Raw genomic sequence first — 23,507 nt, 5'->3', positions numbered from 1 at the left:
TAAGCACCTCTGGGTCAGATTTATGGCTGAGCAGGAAAGTGGCTCCTAGCTGTGAATTAAATGGTGGGCTCAGAGGAAGGGGCTCTTCCCCCACTCCTCTTCCTCTTTGTCTTTCTGCAGCTGGAAGGAGAGACTCAAGACCTACTGACTGGAGGGTGTACCCACAGTGGCTGAAGGGGGAAAAGTGAGAGAGACATTTGGTGTCGTAGGTAGATAGGAAAACAGGTAGGGTCTCCATCAGCCTGGAGCCTGGTGTGACTGGAGGCAGGGGGGCTTTGTGGGTTCAAATTACAAGCAAAGAGACCCTGCTTCATCATTAGAAAGAGTTTATTGTTGGACAATGGAACAGATAGCTCTGGAGCATGGCGGACTCTCCTTTAGAGCACCAGAGAACCCGTTTTTAACTGGCATGGCTCCATGCTATGGAATTCTGGGAATGGTAGTTGGTTGGGGCACTGCCATGGCATGTGCCATGACAGTTAAAAACGGGTTCTCTGGCGCCCCCAACCAAGTGCCATTCCCAGAATTCCATAGCATGGAGCCATGCCCAGTTAAAGCGGGGTGACAGTGGTTTGTATTCCTGCAGTGCGGATGGGGCCAGACTGAGAGAGTGAGGGGCGCCTGATTCTGATTGGCTCCGACGGTGATGACGCCCCGCCCCCTTGGAGTAGGTCCAACCGTCGCCGCGTGGATGCGCGCGCACCCTCCCTCTCCCTCAACCTGCCTCTTCTTCTTAACCGCCCCCGAACCCCCCTCGCGACGCCTTTCGCCTCAGGAGGAAAAGCGGTCCAGCGGAGCCGCTGCGTCGCTAAGGCGAGGGTTCCACAGGGGCCGCGCTCAGCCAATCAGAGGCCGGCGGGGGCGTGGTTTAGTGGGAGCAGCAGCGGCGGAGGCGGCCTGTGGCCTCAGTCTGGGGCAGAGGGCGGGCGGGGTCGGGTGCAGGGATGGAGAGTCTCCGGATGGGAGCGTGGGCTCTGTCGGGCCTTGGGGCGCAGGTGGCAGAGGCGGCTGGGGCAGCGTTGTGCAGGGCCAGGGGATGAGGAGGAGGCGGAGGACGGGCGGCGGTGGGGCCTCAGGGAGCCGGTGGGCTGCTTTCCCTCCTTTCCTCCTCCCGCTGCTGGGGTAAATAATGGTGCTGGAAGTGGCGGCCGCCCCTGGGCGGGAGAGATGGAAGGCGGCGAGGAGGGCTGCGTGCTTGGCGGCGGCGGTGTACGGGCTGAAGCTGCTGTGGCCTCTGCTCTCGCGTCGCCTCAGTAGAGGAAAGGGCGCGCGGAGGGAGAAGGAGAAGCAGCCTCTGCTGCGCTCGGGAGCAGGGGAACTCTACCCGAAGGAGGCGGCGTCGGGGGCGGGGGTAGTATTACCATCCCCATCATCATCAGCAGCCCCTGCAGCCACCTTGGTGCTGCCTCCCTCCTCTGGGGGGCGCCCTTCCCCGGCGGCCAACGCAGAGTTCTTCCGCCAGCTGCTGGAGCTGCGCCAGATCCTCTTCCCGGCGCTCCTGGGACCCGAGAGCGGCTGGCTGTGCCTCCACTCAGCGGCCCTGGTCTCCCGCACCTTCCTCTCCATCTACGTGGCCGGCCTCGACGGCAAGATCGTCAAGAGCATCGTGGAGAAGCGCCCGCGCCGCTTCGCCTGGCAGCTGCTCAAGTGGCTCTCGGTCGCTGTCCCGGCCACCTTCGTCAACAGCGCCATCCGCTACCTGGAGGGCAAGCTGGCCCTGGCCTTCCGCACCCGCCTGGTCGACCGCGCCTACCAGACCTACTTCGCCCACCGCACCTACTACAAGGTGGTCAGCATGGACGGGCGCCTGGCCAACCCGGACCAGTCCCTCACCGAGGACCTCGCCATCTTCTCCCAGTCGGTGGCCCACCTCTACTCCAACCTCACCAAGCCCATCCTCGACGTGGTCCTCACCTCCTACACCCTCATCCAGACCGCCAGGTCCCGGGGGGCCAGCCCCGTTGGGCCCACCCTCCTGGCCGGGTTAGTGGTCTACACCACCGCCAAGGTGCTCAAGGCCTGCTCGCCCAGGTTCGGCAAGCTGGTGGCCGAGGAGGCCCACCGAAAGGGATACCTGCGCTACGTCCACTCGCGCATCATCGCCAACGTGGAGGAGATTGCCTTCTACGGGGGGCACAAGGTGAGCCAGGGAGGAATGGTGGCTCCCAGAGGCCTCTCCAAAGCCTGTGGTGGATCTCTCTTGGCTTCTTGGAGCACATGCCAGCTCACTCCAGCTTGAGTGGGTTCATCCTGTCACTCTGTAGGACCGGTGTATAGAGAGATCTTGTAGCACCTTTGAGTCTCACTGAAAGAAAGGAGTTGGCAGCATGAGCTTTCCTAGACTTCAGTCTACTGCCTCAGCTGCATTTCATAGACTTCAGGGTGCAAACAGACAGGCCAAAAAAAAAAAGCTGCTTTGGGTCACTTTGGAGGTATGCTGTTTCAATGACACACACATTTTATGAGGCCATAAGCCACGCCAAAGGCACACTCCAATTCTAAGGACTGGAGCACAGCTTTGGTGCAGCTTATGGCCTCTTAAGATGCGTGTGTCATTTAAACAGCATACCTCCAAAGTGACCTGAAGCAGCTTTACTTTGGCCTGTCTGTTCAGGGTCTTCAGTCTGCTTCCTCAGATGCATTTTGTAGACTTCAGTCTGCTTCCTCAGATGAACCCTGAGAGGGTTCAGTTTCTGTGACGTTCAGGCCTGTTTTCCCTTGTAGCCTTTGGCCAATGGGTCCCTGCATGCTTAACTAAGGAAGCTTGGTAACATGATGCAGATGAATTTTGTTTCTCCTATAGCAGAACCAGAAAATGTCCAGTACATCAGTATTATAATTCATTAGTGAGCCCAAGCCTCCCTTTTCTTTTATTCTAAAGAGTGCATTTTCAGTCCATTCCTTGGCAGCTATGAAACATAGGTTTGAGCTGTCTGAGTAAATGGACAAGAGCTTTTATTGCCTCTTTCCATGTAGAGCCTATTCATTGTTTCCCATCAAAGCCCCCATAATGGTACATTATTTCTTCTTATTTAAGTTCCTTAAAACCCTGTGCAGCTCCTTTGGATGGTTTCCTTATCTACTTTTCTTCTGGCTGTTTGAATCATGCATAATGCAAAACGTTTTGTGTCTGTTGAGAAGTAAACCTCATTATAGTACTCACCTCAGTATAGAAAGGCAGTGTGGTGTAGTGGTTTAAATGTTGGACTAGGACTCTGGGGGACCAGGGTTTGAATCAGCCATGGAAAGCCACTGGGTGATGTTTGGTAAGTCACACTCTCTCAGCATCAGAAGAAAGCAGTGACAAACCTATGAAGAAATCTTGCCAAGAAAAGCCCATGAAAGGCTCCCATTAGGGTTACATTTCAGTGTCAATAGATATATACCAGCCTAACCCACCATAAAGGTTTTTCCCCAACAACTGTAAGTAATGTCTTGGTTGTAATGTGAGTGAGGAGGCTCATTTTTGTTCATAAAGAGGTTTTACTAACATGTAACCTTGCATGTGTTTACTTGCAAGTTAGTTCCAATGCATTCAATAGGGCTCACACTGTCAGAAAGAAACACAGGATTGCAGCAGTCTTACCTGCACAGGACAGAGAGTTTCCTATTGAACTTGAAGGAACAGACATCTGATTAAAAAAACAGAGAGGACTGCATCATAAAATGGCCATATTAAAATGTAAGGCATTTCATACAAACTATTTATATTCTTCTTAATGTATTGGCTGGGAGAAACCACTTCCACTCAACCCCGATCAATGCGCAGATAATGTAGCACTTGCCTATGGCAGCTTGAAGAAAACTTTACTGTGACAGGGCCAGTACTATTGAACAACCTTCCACACTATTCTGCATAGCTAAACAGCAGTGCGGCCCTGCAGAGTCTTTAAATAGCACTGGCCCAAGCAGAGATGGGCTTTAACTGCTACAGTTACATAAAACGAACGAGCCTTTTAGAAAATCAGTGCCAAATATTTTTAATGTATGTCTTCAATTTTTTTTAAAACCTGGGAATGAGTAGAACTTTCCTCCCATTTGTTTCCTTTTAATATAAGAGGGAGAGAAAACAAATGGTTGATGGAACAAATGGTGATGGAGAACCTTTTAGAAGCTGAGTGCCCAAACTGCAATCCAAAACTCACTTATTTATTGCAAAGTGCCATATCCCTCTGGCATTCTAGTAACAAGCCCTGGCAAACTCTGTGCTGGGGCAATGACACATGTGCCCACAGAGAGGGCTCTGAGTGCCACCCCTGGCACATGTGCCATAGGTTCGCCATCACTGAAATATGGCCCTCTCATCAGGAGCAGAATCTAGAAATGGGTAAACCCCATTAAGGATAATGGTTGCTCACTCACATGTTTAACATCTGCCATGGATTTGGTTACATCACATGATCAGACTTAGATGAAGCAGGAGTACATTAGTTTCACCCCATCCCACAAAAGTGTGGGGTTCCCTACTCTAGCAAGAGGGTTAAGTCTCTAGACAGAGTGAGACTGAAAGGAGTCCCAGAGTCATGGAGTTGCAATAAGACCATTTGTATTTCATTGAGGATGCTGGTATTTGCTAAAATCATAATGCATTTACAAACAGTAGTTCTGATGCAGAAACATCTGTGATTGCTATTAGTGTATTACTATTATCTAAGTGATTAGGTTATCTGGCCAGATGTTCAGCTGGTGTATATTGGAAGAGAGTCTCTAAGCAAAGCAATATAAAGAGAGCTCCTGGAAATTTACAGGATTATGGCTAATTTCAATTAAATTTTGTCCCACAGAATAGCCAGTGAGTATCTTTCTGAACTCTGGTACGTCAAAGGCCTCCATAAAATGGTTCAGAGGTCCTGCTCAGATGAAGTAGCATTACATTACCCCAAAAGCATAAGGTTGAGGGTACTAATGCAAATCTGGTAATTGCTACACAGAAAGCATTTTGTCATACTTCATTTAAATATGTCAGGATGCTGTAAAATGAATAGAACTGTAAATACACAACATCAGTATGACTGAAGGGTTGGAGGTGAATGGTGGAACTCATGTTAGGTCACATATTAAAACTCTTAGCAATCTATTGAAAAGAGACCAGGAAGCAGAGTTGGGATATTGTTACATGACATCAACTTCTGCCTTTTTCTAAGGTAGCGAGACTTGCCTAAAATCACCCAGTGAGTTTCCATGGCTCTTGAGAGATTTCAGACCCTAGCCCCCTAAAGTCCTAGTCCAGCACTCAGATTGTTATACCACACTGGTTCTTTAGGGTTGGGATACTCCTCAGCCTTTATGTCTTATGCTAATCAGAGTTGGCAGTTTGGGAAGACATGTAGGGATAGATAAATCTATCACTTTTAATGTGTTTTTGTTTTTGTTTGTTGGTTTAATTTATATCTTTTTTTACTGTAATGGGCCCTTATGCAGTTTATAACATAAGCTGTGTTGGTTTCTTTCCAGCTCTACTGTAGTATTAAAATACTTACTTTATAACAGCATGCACAGAGGGAGGACACCATGCTAGGTTTTCTCCCTCCATCCCCATTTTTGGTGCCTCTGTTGCATTGAAGTAAATGTCTAAAGTGGAGCACCTCTCCTACTCATGAAGGCTCCCCACATTTTGTAAAACTCTTGAAATTCCAAGTTTTACATCATGAAAAGAGCCTCCGCAAGTTGAAGAAGCTCAGTGATTCAGACATTGTCCTTCAACACAGTGAGAACAGAGGCTAAAGAAGTGGTGCAAAAATGCTTGCCCTTTCCTAATGTGTTGTTATGAATTTACCTTTCAATTTCTGAGCAGAGGTATACTTTTCCACATCTTTAAACTCATCGTGTCCCATTTTCATATAAGTTTGTGTGCTTTATAAAGTCTTCATATACATGTGCCATAATTTGTACAGAATTACATTTTATATGCAGTTTTGCCTAAGACAATGCATTTTGTCTTGCATTTTCACTAATGTACACATTATTGCACATTTTTTAAAGATCAGAGGATGGTAACATAGAATCTGAGAGAGTGCAAATGCTGAAGGATAGCTGTATTTTCTGGAAAGTGTGAATAAATTTCTCCCCATTCCTAGCTATATACCATTGGCCAAAATAAGGTAGCTGTGCCTATCAGGAGCAGGTTTGCCAAGTTAAATTCAGCAGTAGATACAGCACCCATTTCCAGTTGTTGTCCTCTGGATATTTTGTAAATGACCTCCCATCAGCCTTAGTCCATGTACCAAATAATCTGGAATGCTGGTTATTTGTATTTCAAAACATCTGCAGGTCATTAGGTTGGGGAAGCAGATAGAGGTAGATTTAGACTGGAAGAGCCATGGAGCCTACTGAATGACCCCGATCTGTTGTTTACCTCTTAATCTAGTTCATGGCGCTGTTGTAAAACTAATGAGGATAGCCTCATTCTGCCCTCCATAGTACAAAGTCGGGGTGCTAATATAATAAAAGGTTAGCACTTCTAAATATTTAACAATTCCTATCACATAAATCTTCATAAAATCTTCTCAAAGTTTAGCATTTATGTTGCCCATTTCCCATTCAGGCTAACTTTCCCAGGGCCACCCATCATCACATGTACCTCCATATCCATGGATTCTCCATTCACGGATCCAATTATCTGCACACACAAAAGTAATCCAAAAAGTAAACCGTGATTTTTGCCATTTTATATAAGGGACACCATTTTACTACCCCATTGTATAGAATGGGACAAGTATCCATGAAATTTGGTATCTATGCGTGTCCTGGAACCAAACCCCAGCAGATACCAAGAGTACCCTGTACAAACGTGAGAAAACACTAACCATCACATTTACAAGTACATTTATGGAGCTGGAACTTTTTGCAGGTTCACTTTGAGAGAGGATGTAGTAGTATATTTTGGTTAGCTGAGTAATGTATGAAAAGGCCTGGATCAGGTTATTGGAATCATGTTTCTTGGATTTGCATACAGCAGTCTGTTTCACCATGCTAATCCCCAAATTTGCCTTTATGTGGGTTTCTGATGTATGAAGAAGAATGTATGATTGTCTTTTTCAGCATGCTTCTTATATGAAGCCTGGAGATAAACATATCCCCACTTTTCCAGAGAAAATATGTCCAGCCCAGCCTGTTTTGGTTATGTTGATTGAAACTTTGCAAGAATACACCATCTCACATTCCACCTACCTAGCTGTATTAAAAATGAGCATCTAGTTATTGTGTGCTGATATGAGCCTCATTAATAGCCATCTTATTGATTTTATATATCTATATTTAGCTATAATGATCCATGCAAGAGATATTTGTGTGTATATACATATAGCCAAACAAATATATATGCACTCCAACACAGTTAAATATATCTGCATGTACTTGCATATGTGTTATGAGTGGGTAACAAGATACAAATATTAAAATTAAAATATTAAAATTCTGCTTTATTCAGCTCTTCTGAGGCAAAAGTATCCTGTAACCAAGATATGCAGAGTATAAAAATTCCAAAGTAGATGAATGATTTCAGGCTGAGGCCTTGTGTTAGGATTTCAAGACTGTAAATCCAGAAATCCACTTCAGTTTTTGGTGTTCTTAGATGACATGGCATTTCTTTTCTAGTAACTGATTAATCAGATGTGATGTTTAACATATATTGTGTACATGTATAATAAAAATTATTATTAAATGTGGTATAATATAATGCATTATGTGTTCTGAAACATCCCATTGTAGAGGCATGTCTTTTTAAAATGCCTGCATATCTAGACGTATCATGCTGTGTCAGTTTTTGTGTTTGTTAACTATAGGTAGAAATGAACCAACTCCAGAAAAGCTACAAAGCTCTGGCAGACCAAATGAACCTCATTTTGTCCAAACGTTTATGGTACATCATGCTAGAACAGTTCCTGATGAAGTACGTCTGGAGCAGTAGCGGTTTGATCATGGTAGCTGTACCAATCATCACTGCAACAGGATTTGCAGATGGCGGTAATTACATTTTTGGTTTATTTGAAATACCTCTTGTAATCTTACACTGGGATTTACTGAAGGTGAGGGTAAGAGAGGTGTCTACATGTTCTGCAGTAACATTGTGTCTAGTATGAATACTGGATACTTGAAGAACTATGTGAAGATACTAGGAGGCAAAGCAATTGTGTTCCCTCTCCCCCAAGAAATCAAAATGTTCTAAAACGATAAATTTCAGAAGCAATTGTTATCTATCAAAATAACACCTATTACTCCCTTAGATTGTTATTATTTGTTAAACTTGATGAGCTTAGATGCATAGTAAAGTAAACCTGTTCAAGTAAAAGAAGTCACATAAGTGTTGACTTAACAAGATCCCACTGATTCATATGGTCCTATTCTAGTTGAGGCTACTAGTTGGATTCAGGCTGAAGCCCCATTCCTTATTTTCAGTTTCCTTATTTACAGTGTTCCCCATTGGAACTGAAACTGACCATAAGTATAATGTGGGTTGATGATAAATGGCCTAACATTGTCAATTATGCTTAAGCTCCTTGATTTCTCTATGCTCATTTCAGTTTGGGGGCAAATACTTCCTGGGCCATTTAGTGCATAAAATAATTTTTGAAGAATTTTGGGTTTGGATTGGATTTTAATACTTTATGATTCCCCCCCTAAAAGTTAAATAACCAATGTCTAACTCTCTTAAAAACATGTAATAGACAGAAATTCTAGAAGTAAAAAGAGAAGTACCTGATCCTTGGGGAAAGCATTTGTAAAATAGTCTGGAAAAAATGTAATGGCAAACTTTAACATTTGACTTGATAACTTTTTTTTCTTTAATTAATAAACGGATGTAGCCAAAAGTCTAACAGTGTCCACTAACTTAAAAGAATCTGAATGTAGTTCCTTAAATCCTGTGTTCATAGAATTTACGACTTAAAGGAAACGGTAACTGCTACACTTTCAAGTGATTGAGTTTTTGAACTTAGGTCAAAGTTAAACTCTTTCTGTAATCATAAGATCATTCTGCATCTCCAAAGTGTGTTTATAGTTACACCAAGAAGAAGAAAACATGTTGAATTCTAATAAAACAGGACTTGGGAATGTGCAGCTACCTAGAGATTGTTTGACTGCAACTTTAATCAGCCCTAGATAATGATGGGATAATTGGAATAAGCATCCAAAATCTAGTGGGGGGGGGGGCACACATTCCCCATCTATATTAATAGAAAATGTGTGTCTATTTACTTATTTTTAGCACATACAAAATTGGTAGTGATCTGTTCTGAAAGCATTTAATTAAAACGTTGGGTTCAGATACTGTGAGAATACAGTTTCTGTTGTTTCATTGTTTTCCAAAACTGTTTTAGCACATCATACAAGATCTCTTCTGCATTTGGCAGCAGTTCTTGTGATTACAGCACTTGGGGAAATGGCCACACTGAGCAAAGCAAATGGCTGCCAATTGCAGACCCAGCTCTCCCATTAGGTCAAATGAGGCAGCCACTTCAGGCAGCAGATTTGACCATCATGAAAGGGCAGCAAATGGTTAATTATGTAATTGTTTGTATTATTGTGGTTTTACAGCTGGAGATGGGTAGAGATGTATATAGGATTTCTCACCTCATGTGCCAAAATAACTCCTCTGACATTGGGTACTGTGCACCATGATGGGGAGGATGTGTGTTTACAATTTGCTGCTCTGCTCAAGTAGTGAACTGTTGTGGATTATCTTAATATCCATCCATACTTGTTCAGTTCACCTAGTATCCATCCATAGTTGTCCAGTCCATGCAAGTTCTTGTGGACTGTTTGTATAAAGTGTACCATGCTTGTAAAACTGGCCTTAAGTTGAAGCTCAGTCTGAGACTGTTACTTCTCCTCACTTCCAAATAATAGAATCCTTATAATAGTCAGCTGTGTTAATGTTTTGTAAGAGTAGAATATGATATGAAGGTGACCAGCGCAAGTCTGTAGGCAGTGATCATTGAAATGCAGGCTATTATGATTCCTTTTCCTGATATACTTGGCATCCAGTCATAAAAACATATTGTCAAAGGCAGTGAAGTGAAACTTTGCACAGTGACTTATGCCTTAAAAGAGCTGATATTTGTTCTTCTTACCATTTGATCCAGAAGAAAAGAAATGAACCAACTGCAGATCTGTTTGCAAAATAGTCTTATGTGTGTATGTGCCTTTCATTTCATAGGCAAGGAATACTCAGAGATGGTGTTGCCAGTTTGTCCCTATGAAGTGTAGCCTACAGCACATGGCCTTCATTGGTGGTCTTCCATCCAAGTCCTAACGAGGGCTGGTCCTGCTTAGCTTCCAACATCTTATAAGTCTTTGCTGGTGCCTTTAGGATATTTAGCGTATAAAGCAATGTACTTTGTATAAAGAGTATAAAGCAAACTCTCAACTGTCTGTTGAAAGTATTATCTTCCTTACACACATCTTAGAATTTGCCTGCAACCGGCCCCACTATGGGTGATACGGACCATGAGGCACTGATATTGTTGAGTAAGGCAGACATATTATTGGCCTAGAGTAAATGCAAACACCATTATTGCTATTGGTTTATTTTTTTCAAAATGTGAAATCAGCTCATACAATTCATCCACATTCATGCTCAGTTTGCCTAAACCTGGCCAGATAATGTTAAACTTGGCCTTTAACAATAATTCCATAGTGCAAAGAATTCAAGTGGTAACAATTCTTCATTTACTTCAGTGCAATGGCAGAACATCTCATTGCCAAGTTACTGCTAGGGCCTCAGGAATGATCTTTCAGGTAGGATTTGGCAACGATTTTTTAGTGACCTGGACTCTGTGATACACATTTTTCCTGTTTTGATCTCATTGCTTGTGGATAGGATTTTGTGTTGTGAAGTTAAATATTCCCAAAACATATTTGCTCAAAATAGTTCTTTCTTTTTAGATTTGGAAGATGGTCAGAAACAAGCAATGGTCAGTGAACGGACGGAAACTTTCACTACTTCACGTAATTTATTGGCTTCTGGAGCAGATGCTATTGAGAGGATTATGTCTTCTTATAAAGAGGTATTACATAACTTTACTTTTGATAACGGAAAATATATGGTACTGTCAAAGGAGTATAGCAAGTCTTAAATTGCACTGTATACTCAGGGCCACCTGAGCATTTGCTGTAATTGTAAACTATAGCTCACAATCATATGTGAACTTCCTGTATAGTCTTAGATCTTAAGTTGCTTCTCCCATTCATGTGAAGTAGAACAATGGTTTCCACCAGCTCCCCTTGCTGAGCTTCCCCCTATACCAGAATCCCATATTATTCCAAAATCTTCCCCAGTGCCCAGGACTAAATTTTGGGAGGCAGAGAGGCTACATAGAGAAGGAGTAGACATGAAGACTCAAGTGCATGTGAACTCTTCTGATTGTAGAAAGACAATATATTCAAGTTGTAAGAATCTAAATTGGATCAAAGGCGGGCCTGATACTCCAGCTCTCTAAATGGAGCCCCAGTATATACTATTTGGACTTTATGAAGTTAGTAAAAACAGTCACAATTTGTATACTTAACTAAGTAGCCTCTTCTGGCTTAACCCCCAAACCTGATGGGAACATCATTCATCTGCATTCCAATTAATGGCAGAATCGATTTCTCAATGCAGCTGATGCCTGGTAACATTGGCTGGGGTGGGGGTTATGATCATGTTAGTGTCACAGTTGTGGTTAAGTAGCAGTCGTAACAAAAACAGTTACAGATAAGTAAATCTAGGTAACTGTTTCTTATTCACAATAGCTACTTAGTCACAATTGTGACACTTACTATCATCATAACTCCATCCCAGACCTACTTTCTCCACCCAGTTCTGATAGTTTTAGACAATTCCATTAAAATATTCAAAATTTTTATCTATGAATTCAGTAGAATAGGTCAAGGCTCCTTTCATCTCTGTTAGAGGCAGTTCACTGGGGCAAATATTCCAGATGTCTTTCAGTTTCAACATGTATACAGCTAAGCTGTATCAGAAATAGTGAAGGTAGAAAATATCCAGAAGTATCCCAGAAAAGAAGTTAGAAGTTGTATCAAGAGTATCCATTGCATATGTCCAGGGAGTCATTTCATGTTGACTAGATTTTACCCCATCAGTTTCATAATTTGGATGAACTTATTTCTGCAAGATATACCTGTGGGGAAATATAATTGAGACCTTGATTTTCTGAAAACGTTTGCCTAGATCATATTGACATTTGACATATTACCATATATTTTCAGCACATTCTTCCAAACATTCCAGTAATGTTTGTGTTTCTACATTTTACATGAGCTTGTTGTGGCTCCTGTTATTCTAGTTGGTAGATCCTCGCTATCAACTTAAAATGCCAAGGTCTAACTTCAGCTCATTATGGTTCAGGAAAAAAAATTATACCAGCTTGCACAAAATGGGATTGCCCCATTGCTGTCATTTTAGTTGCCCTAGAGCCTATAGAATGCAATGGTTCCTTAGGCCTAGTAGGTTGTCATATGGTTGTGATAGAAGTATTTTTGAAGTTATACAGCTTGGAATAACATACCGGTTGAAGGGTTATCTTAATCTTGAAAAGAAGCATGTCAAAGAAACACAAACATATTGTAGTCTTTGGAAAAAGTGTGCATTTATATATTACTGCTTACACTGGGATCTGATAGTATATGTGTTCAAGTCTTCATTTGAGTATATGTTCCACTGCTGAATGCATAGGTGTAACTGGCATTCATTCTGATGTACATTTGGGTTTTTATGTCAGGATCTGGCACATTGTCATAAGATTGTTGTTGTAACATAGTATGTTTAATGTTTTAGATATATAGAAAAGTTATATGAATGTTAAAGCATATTGAGATATGATGAGAGTGATGGGAGGTGTAGTACTAGTGGAAATAATTGATAGTGGTTCAAAGGGATGCTTTTGGCCTGACGCAGGGATATGCAAATGTGTGGAGGAGGAATTTTCTTAGTCTGCTATGGGGGGGGGGGAAGTAAAGATGAAACCAGGACGGTGCTGGGGCCTGGCATGGAAGAAGGGTTGGTATGTTTTAATTAGTAAATGAATTAAGATGAAGCTTACAAAAGTTTGGGTTGGGCCATTGTTAATGTTATGCTAATATTGGTGGTTGATGGTGCTTCTGTCTGGAGATGTCGTCCCTGCTAACACCTGTGGGTTTTCTGAAATAAAATTTTACTGTTTGCAAAATAGACTTATTTACTGAACTAGGGGGAATAGGCAGTTCTTGACAGTTTATGAGATTTGCTGCTGTAGTTCTTGATCCTGCAGTTGGGATATAAGCCTAATATAATTCCTTAGCTGGACTTGAATAAAGATTTTTCAGTCTCATATATCCTCATGCGCTGCCTAACAGTCTTGATTAGAACTGTAGTGAATCCATACAGACACCTCATTTGCAAGTGGTGAATTCCCCCCCCCCCCCCAGACCCATTGTGATGGAGGATGCTCCAATCTGACCCCCAAAATGCCATGATCCAGTTTGGGTTGCCCTCCTTCTGGCCTGCTCTAGGATTTACCGGAAATGCTCTCCAAAATAGGGCAACCTTATTGTGTATCTTGATATTCATTTCCCTTGGGCTTGTTCAGACTACAGTGATTGTCCTCTTACTTTTCAACTTTCGAATGTGGAACAGTTGAAATGAGTAAGGAATCCTTACACAGGGATGTTCCATGTATACCCAGAGCTACGGACCAAGATGAGAAGAGTCTTGCAAGTAGTACTAGTAGTTTTTGTACAAGATGGAGTTATACTGGTTGAGGGGAACCTTTGTCCTTGTCAGCTGAAATACTGTGAACAGAAGCAGTAGTAGTAAAATCTTCAGTCCAGATAATTTAATATAAACATTAATTTGCATTAATTTAAACACTACTGCTTTGACAGTATTGAAGTTCTCCATTGCTAGCTTGTAACCTTTGATTAGAAAACCTGTTATGGCCTGTTGGCCCTGCTTGGCAGTGTTAGATATTTACAGCACAGGGTACATAGTCTCAAATAGGGTGTAGTATTATAGTTAAGGTGTGGGAACATGCATGCATCTTCTAGAACATGGCCACATAGCCCTAAAAATCCACAAAAAACTATGGATGCCATCCATGAAAGCCTTCAACTTCTCACAGACCACTGTCGGCAACAGGATACTGGGCTAGGTAGGACTTTGATCTTGTAGATCTCTTATGGTCTGTTGTTGTTATTGCTTCTTGATACAAAAGGTTTATATTTTCCTTTTCCGAGAACTTGATAGCAACATGTTTTAATTAATTCTTTCCCAAGTAACTAAGGCTTAATTGTGTTACACTAGAATGGCAATTTAACAAGGGATAGCTTCATTGTGGTGCTCCCACATATTTCCCATACTCTGGTTTTTCTACGGTACATTGTCTCCAAGCAGTTGGCAGTAAGCACCACTTGTGAAAGAAAATACCGGTACAGTGGTACCCCGGGATACGAATGCGCCGGGTTACGAATTTTTCGGGATACGAAAAAATCCCATAGGGATTTATTGCTTCGGCTTACGAAGGTTTCTTCGGGTTACGAAAAAACCGCGGCGCTATTTTCCGCCACCGGAGGGCAGCAGAGAGCTATTTTTCCATTAGCGCCTATGGGAATTCGGCTTACGAAGGTATTTCGGGTTACGAAATTAACCGCGGAACGAATTAATTTCGTAACCCGGGGTACCACTGTACATTACATTTGAGTTGGGGATGGGAGGGAGGAAAATTTAATAAAACTGTAGGATAAATTCAACAAACTTTTAAACAATTACACTTAATAACAGAAGATTAGTACCTGAAGCAAAATCAAAACCAGAATGAACAACAATTACCTTCCCAGCTAATGCTAGTGTGGCTGTGCTCCAAGAGTCACAGCAAACTGACCTGAATACAGTCAAGAAGGAGCTAGATCTTCTCACCAGGCCAATATTTCTCCTTCCTATTTTCTCAGCTGGTCTGGATATTTCAGTCTGCTTCTTTTCTGCCAGTAGATGGAGATGGCACATTGCAAGTTTGGGAATGATGTCATAATTTGTTGATAGCAAACTTCCCAACCTCCTACTGCTTTTTAATTTTATTTTAAAATTGAGAGGGGCTTCCTAAGACAATTGAACCAGGGAGATATTACAGCTGATGCCACAGACACAAATAAACTTTCAGCTGTCATGTTTCAGGGTGGTTTCTTTGAAGTGCCAGATGAGAAATGAGGAAATCAATTGAATAAACTCAAACCTTGAAAAGATGACATGGGGAAATCATATCTTTCTTCACTGCAGTGACATTTGGGTTGTTTCCTGCCCCAAAATGCTACATGCACAATATAACCTTGTAGTAGGGTCATCATTGGCCTACTGAATGTCTCTGTTCTGAAATTAGGTTCCTGTTTAGTAAAAATGAGTGGATAAGAAGTAAAAGCCTGTGAAAACCCACATTTTTGGCCTGACAAGCACAGGCATATATGAAATTAGATGAAAGGAGCTGAATTTCTGCAAGACATGAATAATTGAGGGTAGTCTAATCAAGAGACCATAAAAGAATAGGTACGCTTTCCAACCAAGTGCTAAATTCCTTCCAAGTAGCAACTGTAGCAGTGATACTCATTGAGGAAGGAGTAAATATGTCCTGTAACTTCCTGTCCTGGAAGTAGACAGATGGACATCAAAACCCACTTCTCTCAAGTGGATAAAAGCTTTTTAAAAATAGTATTTAAGTGCATCTCCAAACCACTATGGGACAAAATGTTTGTCTTTGGGGCAGACATACTGTAGAACTGCGTTCAGTATAGAGTTCCTTTGAGGATCAGTCACCAGACACCAAATGACCCTATATGCCTTTTAGAGGTTGACATAGAAAATGAAAGCAAGAAGAAGAGTACTTATTCTTCTTCTGAGGTCATCTATGGCAGCCTTATTCCTTTTGAAGTTTAGCAGTGTTTTGTGAAGTGGCATGGCATATATCCTTGCTCATTCATGCTAGATAGATAACATTGTCCACAAATCACTTGTGGCCAGCTTAATTAAATTGGATTTGATAGCACTGAGCCCTCTTAAATGCAAACGTGTCTGGCTTGCAAAGCCTCCATGTTATGTTCATTTATGTGCTATCTTTGTGTCTTGTGCTAAATTACTAAACACATCTACTGATGGTCTTGCTGTACAGTTATCTGCTCAAGGCTATTTTTGTGGTCCTTGGTCCCTCCAGATTCCCCAGGCTGGCCTTGTCTAGTCCAAAAAAGGCAAATTGCCTCTCATGGAAGTCATCAGAAGTTCCAGTTCACCTGAAAAATAGATAACAGTCCCCGTAACACTATTTAACAGGGGATTTTTTTTAAAAAACCCAGAGTGGACGTATAGTTACATCTAGCTTTGGTTTTCTATCTTATGGTATTTTGACTATCTGCGTGGCCCCTAGCTGATCCCAGAGGCAGAAAAATTGGTTTCTGGATTTGCCATAATTGCCTGCTTGAGAGTGATTGACAATATACATTTCATGGTTATGTTTCTTTCTTTAGAAGGAAATACCAAGATACGTATCAAGACAAAATTAAGCACCCTGTTTTGTATCAAGAACAAACACAAAATTCATGCCATGTTTTTGGTACAGTGAAATAAAGGCTCACTCCAATAATTTGTCGACATAGGTTATTTCCCCGCCTAAACTGCCATAATTTGTGTCTTGCAGGTCACAGAGTTAGCAGGCTACACAGCTCGTGTGTACAACATGTTTTCAGTCTTTGATGAAGTGAAGAGAGGCATTTACAAAAGGGCAGCTGATTCTCAAGAATGTGAAAGCAACAACAAGAAAAGAGATAAAGCGGAAAGACATATTGATGGTCCATTAGAAATCAAGGGTAATGAAAGCTGCTTTTTTTTTCCCTAAAGGAATGTTTTAACAACCAATATCAGTGGGTAATTTAAATATTGGATAGAAAGCTGAAACAGTGGGGCATCTGTTTAAATGAAAACATTTCTACATGTTGAATCCATTCTAGTTTAAAGTGGTTCACATAGGCATTGCCAGGAGTGAAAGTTATTTCCCTCCAGCACATTGCTATTATAAGCGCTGTGCTTTAAATTCCATGTTCAGATGAGACATAGTTCCTGTGGCTGTACCATATTGCATTTGGAGGCAGTGTATCTGAATGTTCTGCTAAATCAACAGTGCCCTACCAATGGAACGTTTGCATGTTAGGCAGTGAGTTCTGTTTAGTTTTCTCCTTTGCATGGTAGTATTATATATATTTTTAACATGGCAGAGCAGACAGACTCTCATTCCACCACCAATAATCTGAAAGTAGTACAGTCAAGTTCCACATGCTGAATTTGTAAATATGGTGAAGATTTTCTGCTACCTAATATTTCCCTTTAACTCTGCCTCCCCCTGCTTGTTTTCATGCTTGACTCTCACAATCCCTCTCTCTAGACATCTTTTCACTCTCTTCTTGTCATCCTCTCATTATCATATTTCTGTCTCCCTTTTAATTTCTTAAATTATAACATTTCCAGCCTTCATCATCTGCATTCTATACAACAAATGTCAGGAAGCACTATAAACCTTTGTCTTGCTCACAGCATTTTCCAACCTTGGACCTTTTCAAAATCTACAATTATAGTACTATGATTCTACCTTAACTGTCATGGCAAAGTACTGTGGAGTCCTGGGATTTGCAGTTCAGGGAGGTTTAGTGCCTCACCAAACTGCAAACTGAAGAATCCCATAGTGCTATAACTATATAGTGTGAATCATAGAATCATAGCAATATAATTGTGCAGTGTGAAAAGATCCTTAATGTCCTATAGAAGTGTCAGATTGCATTTCCCATCCAGACCTTGGAAGTTATGTACAGTGGGCCCTTGTTATACGCTGGGGTTTGGTTCCAAGACCCCCCGTGGATAACAAAATCTGTGTATGCTCAAGTCTCATTAAATATAATGACATAGTAAAATGGTGTCCCGTATAAAAAATGGAAAATCAAAGTTTGATATTTGAAATTTATACTTTTTTGAACATTTTCAAACTGTGTATGCTTGAATCTGTTTATAAAAAATCCGTGTATAAGAAGGGCCGACTGTATTACAAGTAATAGAGCTATCTGTAATTTGCTGCTTTCAGGATTATTGAGGGCATAATAGCACAATGGCTGGTAATTTCAAATTGTTGCTTTCAAGGGATTACAGCTGCTGTAATGGCCTTTTTTGTATTTTTAAAGTCATTTAAAAGAAAAATAGGTAAAAGGTAATACAGTAGTTGAATATTATTAAAGCATTAATCTTCAAAAATAGAGTTTCAAAAATATGTGTGCTGTGCAGTTTTCTCCATTGTATCCACATCTTTTGATTGAAAGACATGATCTAAAAACAGAAGCTTTTCCACTCAGATCTTTGTCCCATTCATTAATGGGAGAGTCAGAGCAAAAAATAGACATGGTGCTATTCCTGGAATTAGCAAGAAATATTTTTCAGAAGAGTAAATATTATATGTGAGGAGACAATCATGATTGAGATTCTGGTAGGATAGGGCTGCTTTAGATCTAACTCTGTCAGGATAGAAATTAGGGATATAAAAGACACTTGCAGATTTTGAACGTGGTGCAGAAGAGGCAATCCACAATCCTGTCTTCTCATGCCTTTTCCAGAAGCAAGAATTCTGAGCTTTATTTTCCTTTTTGACCATTGATTTGACTGTTTCCCTTCTGGATTTTCTTTTTCCTGCTCTGCCAGGTGCAGTGTTTAGTTCCCTCCCTTTAGTTCTTCCCTTTTGCTTGTTTATCTCTATAGTCTTACTCTTCATTTCTAAAATTATTCATGTAAGCCTTTCTTTGCTATCATTGTCATTTTCTAAGCCCCTCTCCAAACCTTTGCCAATCTTTCTCTTGCCCTCCTTTCTCTCCTCATTTAAGTAACTTGTAATGGTATCAGAGGCTTTAGAGCAGGGGTTCCTAACCTTTTTGACTCGTGGAGCCCTTGTTTCTATGGCAGAGCCACTAAGAGGTCTACCCTATGTCTTACAAGTTAATGGTGTTTAGAAGTATATATAAGCATATATTCTTATTCTTTAATTTCATTCAATGTTTATTTCTTTCATTTTCCTGGAGTGGCTGCACAGCACCTGGGAAGTGCACGTGGAGCCCTAAGGGCTCATTGGAGCACAGGTTGGGAACCCCTTCTTTAGAGCATTGAAATAAAAAGAGGAAGACAACAAAGAAGAAGGAGCCCTTGGAAAAGTTGATGCAGTTTCTCTTCTTGTAACAAGGACAGGGAACCAGAGCGGAGCAAACCTAGCTGAGCGCCAACTTGGCAGCTACTCAGGAAGCATCTGAGCAAACCTCTGGTGAAAATCTGTGCTGGTTACATTGACTGCTACCATGCATGCCTCTGGCCAAACATTTGAAGCAGCTTGAGTTTCAAATTCCTTATAGATTTGTTGAGAATCAGCATTTCAAAATGGAAATTTTGCAAACCGTTGTAGTCAGTTTGCAGCAGGACAGTTCAGTTCCATCAGTACACCTGAGGGAAGCATAGCTCATAGCTACATGCTCCAATGTTACTTATCTCCAGAAGGTTCTTGAACTTTGAGTTTTCAGGGAAACGGTATCAATTCAGGATGCTTTCTTTCAGCCTTGCATCATCACCTTAATCCTTTATTAAAGTTTTGTTTCCAATAATTGTTCATTTGAGCAAGTTAGTGATTTAGCTTTTGCTTACAACCATCAAACCTACCTGCAACCTACAGTGTACTTCCATTTGCTGTTCTCACTTTATCTTTGTGGGTAAGCACCTAGAAACTATAGAGAGCCATTGTAGCATAGTGGTTTGGGTGTTGGGGTTTGGAAGACTGGGGTTCAGATCCCTGCTTGGACATGGAAACCTAATGGTTCATAGCAAGTCGCACTCTCTCAGCCTCTTGCAGAGAGGGAGGCAAAGGCAAGCTGCCCAAACAAATGTTGCTAAGAAAACCCCCTGATAGGTTCACCTTAGGGTCACTATAAATCAGAAATGACTTGAAGGCACACAACAACAACAACATGCTTAGGCAACATTCTTTTGAAGATGAGATCAGTGTTTAAAGCAGAAAGGGATCTGAAGGAAATTGTGAATCCACCATTCAGACGCAGTTTGAGATTAACTTTGTGGTAATTGAATATAGGAAATCACAATTAAAAGGTTAATGCTTATCTGTAGAAATGACAGTGTTAGTTCCATATTGATCAACTACACAAAGGATATATAACACCATATGGAAGAGGTTCATAGTGTGTTTGAAGAGGAAAAAGTAAGAGATAGCTTAGCTTTCTGTAAGCATATTTACAGAAAAATCTTCAGCCAAACATGTTAAAAATAATAGTGGCAGCTCTGATGACAATTATCAAATGAGAGGATCAGAAACCAACAATACATTTAGACAGTAAAAGATTTTTTTCACTCAGTGAGAACATGTATCAATTTTCTGAGGAAAAATTTACTTTGACTTTAGATCCAGCCTTTCTGTTAGGAGTGCTATTCACGTCTACTTCTTTTCAGGTTTTTAACCTACTAAAATTCTGTATGAAACTATTTAACCCACTTGAAAAGAAATGACACACTTTAGATGTGCATAGTGCTGTTAAAATTTATTTGGGTGAATGTGACATTTGAGTTGTACAGAATCCTTGTTTATATTATTCGGTCCTTGAACATGGGGATTAAGGCCACAAAAACAAATGATTTCAAGTGTTACAGTTTTCTGTGCAATGTTTGTACAAATGCTGAAAGACCCCAGTAGGTTTGGGCACATTCCACTAGGCCTATTCATACTTCTAGAACAGTGTTTCCCAACCTTTTCTATGCCCCACACCCCCTACAAAAATAATACCACATTTCCGAGTTAATTTAAGTGATAGAGGGAGGTATGGTGTATGTGAGCAGAGGTGATGGACAAGCTGAGAGGTTCTGAGGGTTGAAATACTTAACGAATTCTCATGATTGTGAATTTATGAGCGAAACAATATACAGTGATCATATCAAATGTTTTGTTATAATGATTTTAAAAGCAATACACTGACAATCACTTACTTACTGTATATATTAATTCTATTATTCTCTCCTGATTGAATGAACAATGAGATCTACATAATACAACCACATACTACCACTTCTCAAAGCTCACTGACAGCTGGCTGAGTGAGGATTTGTGACTCATCACACAGAGACACAAACCACTCTTTGTCACAAACCCCGATGGCCTTCTTGCATCCCCCTGGGAGTGCAGGCACCCCATGTTGGAAACCTTGTTCTAGAGCAGTGGTTCCCAAACATTTTTGGCTATTGCTCTCTTTCCTCTTGGATGACAACCCTAGCACACACACACCATGCCTATTTCTTGATATTAAGTCTACTGTTCTACTGTAAATTCAGAATAATCAATGCAGGTAGCTGCTCCCTTTGCACCCAGTCACCTTGGGAGCAGCAATTGAGAAGCCTCTCACCTATGCCAACCTTGCAGCAAAGGCCAAGCCAGGCAAGAGGTTTCTTGGTCACTCTCCCTTTACACCCAGTCACCCTAGGAGCAGCAACCAAGTTGTCTCTCACCCATGCTGCCTTTCAACCAGGCGACTGGGTGCAAAGGGACAAGCTTCTGCTTGTTGAGGAAGGACTCTCAATCCTTCATTAGGGCAGTGCTGGTGAGTATGTGGATGGTTAAGTCCATATGCTCTGGACTGGAGACTGATGTGGACAGGGAAAGGAAGATTATTATGCTTTATTTATATACCACTGTAGATTTGCACAGCGCTGTACATACAAACGATAAAATAGATAAGAGTAAATCTGCCCATGGCATATAATCTAAGAAAGATCTTTTAACTACAGGAGCTACTCCAACATGAAAGATTCCTTCCAAGAATTGATCCCAGATACTTCGCCTCCTCCTTCCCCAGAGACATGTCTTCCCCACACAGCTTCAAGTGTTCCCCGCAACATACATATACCACATTTTTTCTATTGGTACCTCTTCTCTCAGCTGTCTGATGAAAGAAAGCAGGAGCAGCAATGTAACTCCAACCTTCCAGCCAAATCCCAGCAAAGTTCACAAAGCTTAAGCTGGGTCCCAAATTTGAAAGGTCCTTTTTTGCCACCACTTCTCCCCTGCTGCCACATGCTCTTACTCCTTGCTACAGTCAATGAGTCTGTCCCAGGCCTTGCAAATTTCCCATCTGCCATTGTCATCACTAGTGAAAGATTTGGCTAATTGAATGAGCTCACACGAGGTTTTAAGGAATACTGAAAAATAGGCACTGCACAGTTTTTATTTACAGTTGTTAACAAATGCTTATAGTAAATAATTAACCTAAGACAACTTGTTTGCTGTTATTATGCTAGGTATATTACTTATAATTGATAAAGAGTTATTAGCATAATCATAGAAGTAAGAAAAGAAAAAATTGTTTTGTTTCATATTACCTAACCATCACCTCTAATGCAGTCTTTCTCAACTGAGGCAATTCTTAACTAAATTAACAGATACTTTTGTATCAGTACTCCTAAGACAAACAGCTTGCGTCTTTGTGTTTTGTGTGAATGCTCTTGTGTGTATGCTCTACTAACAAGTGTCATTGTGGTTTGTTTGTGTTTTTTTACTTGTAGGAAGAGTGATAGATGTTGATCATGGAATTATCTGTGAAAATGTTCCTATTATTACCCCAAATGGAGATGTGGTGGTTTCCAGGCTAAACTTCAAAGTAAGATAATATGCAAGAACCTTTTGATAACTGTCATCACAATTAGCACAGAAAATTGTCAGAGTTCATATATCTTATATACCTTAAGTTCTTGGACAAGCATATAAAATAAGAAGAGAAATCAAGCAAACTGTTCATAGTGGCTCGGTGGTAGAAGAAGATACATACAGTTTATCCTACTTTAGGAAATGGGGAGACAAGAGCCACTTTCTCAGGCTCAGATCCATGTATTTAGTTAGTGTGTTCATGTGAGCAAGACTCTGTGCATAGTGAGGCATGCCTCTGATTTCTACACGGTAGGCAGAACACAGGAAAGCTATCCAAGTGCTTGCAACTATACTGCCCTTTCACATCTGCTGCCCAGAGCATAAAAATTTGGAGACAAGGACAGATGTAAAATGAAAGTTATTGGTGGGACCAGCTACTGTAATCCACTCCTCTCATTGTATTGATCTGTATGGTTGGCTAGAGTGTGAGGTGAAATTAGCAGTGACAGTGACCTGGCTTTCTTCTAATGCCATTTCCAAATTAAAATTATGGGAATGTTAAAATCTTCCTTCATCAGATGCAAGTCTACAAAAGAATATGCTACCAATATTTTTTCTCAGCTAGTCTCAAAGGTGCTACAGGATCCGTTTGCATATTCATCCACACTAATATGACTATGTCTTTGAATAGTAAAGCTACAGTTACGTATTAACTTTGCTTCCTGTAGATGTATTTTGCCATTCTCACAAAAAAAAGTTTAAACATGTAAGGAGTGGTATGTGCTAGGCTCCCCTATTATTGCTCTTATGAAGAGCAACCATGTGAAGTGGAGA

General features: G+C 41.1%; 1 protein-coding gene across 1 annotated transcript in view; it reads left to right on the top strand.

Annotated features, from left to right (window-relative positions):
- The first annotated feature begins 951 nt into the window (after positions 1 to 951).
- Positions 952 to 23,507, top strand: part of ABCD2 (ATP binding cassette subfamily D member 2) — a 43,559-nt gene continuing 21,003 nt past the window's right edge. The window contains exons 1-5 of the mRNA XM_042470365.1: positions 952 to 2,140; positions 7,785 to 7,965; positions 10,885 to 11,006; positions 16,653 to 16,821; positions 22,592 to 22,686. Coding sequence (XP_042326299.1) covers positions 1,130 to 2,140; positions 7,785 to 7,965; positions 10,885 to 11,006; positions 16,653 to 16,821; positions 22,592 to 22,686 — 1,578 coding nt within the window. The 5' untranslated portion in view covers positions 952 to 1,129. The remainder of the gene's footprint in view (positions 2,141 to 7,784; positions 7,966 to 10,884; positions 11,007 to 16,652; positions 16,822 to 22,591; positions 22,687 to 23,507) is intronic.

The sequence above is a fragment of the Sceloporus undulatus genome, chromosome 5 (genome assembly GCF_019175285.1).
Source record: "Sceloporus undulatus isolate JIND9_A2432 ecotype Alabama chromosome 5, SceUnd_v1.1, whole genome shotgun sequence".
Classification (NCBI taxonomy): Eukaryota; Metazoa; Chordata; class Lepidosauria; order Squamata; family Phrynosomatidae; genus Sceloporus; species Sceloporus undulatus.
This window is presented reverse-complemented; position numbering and strand designations above follow the sequence as displayed.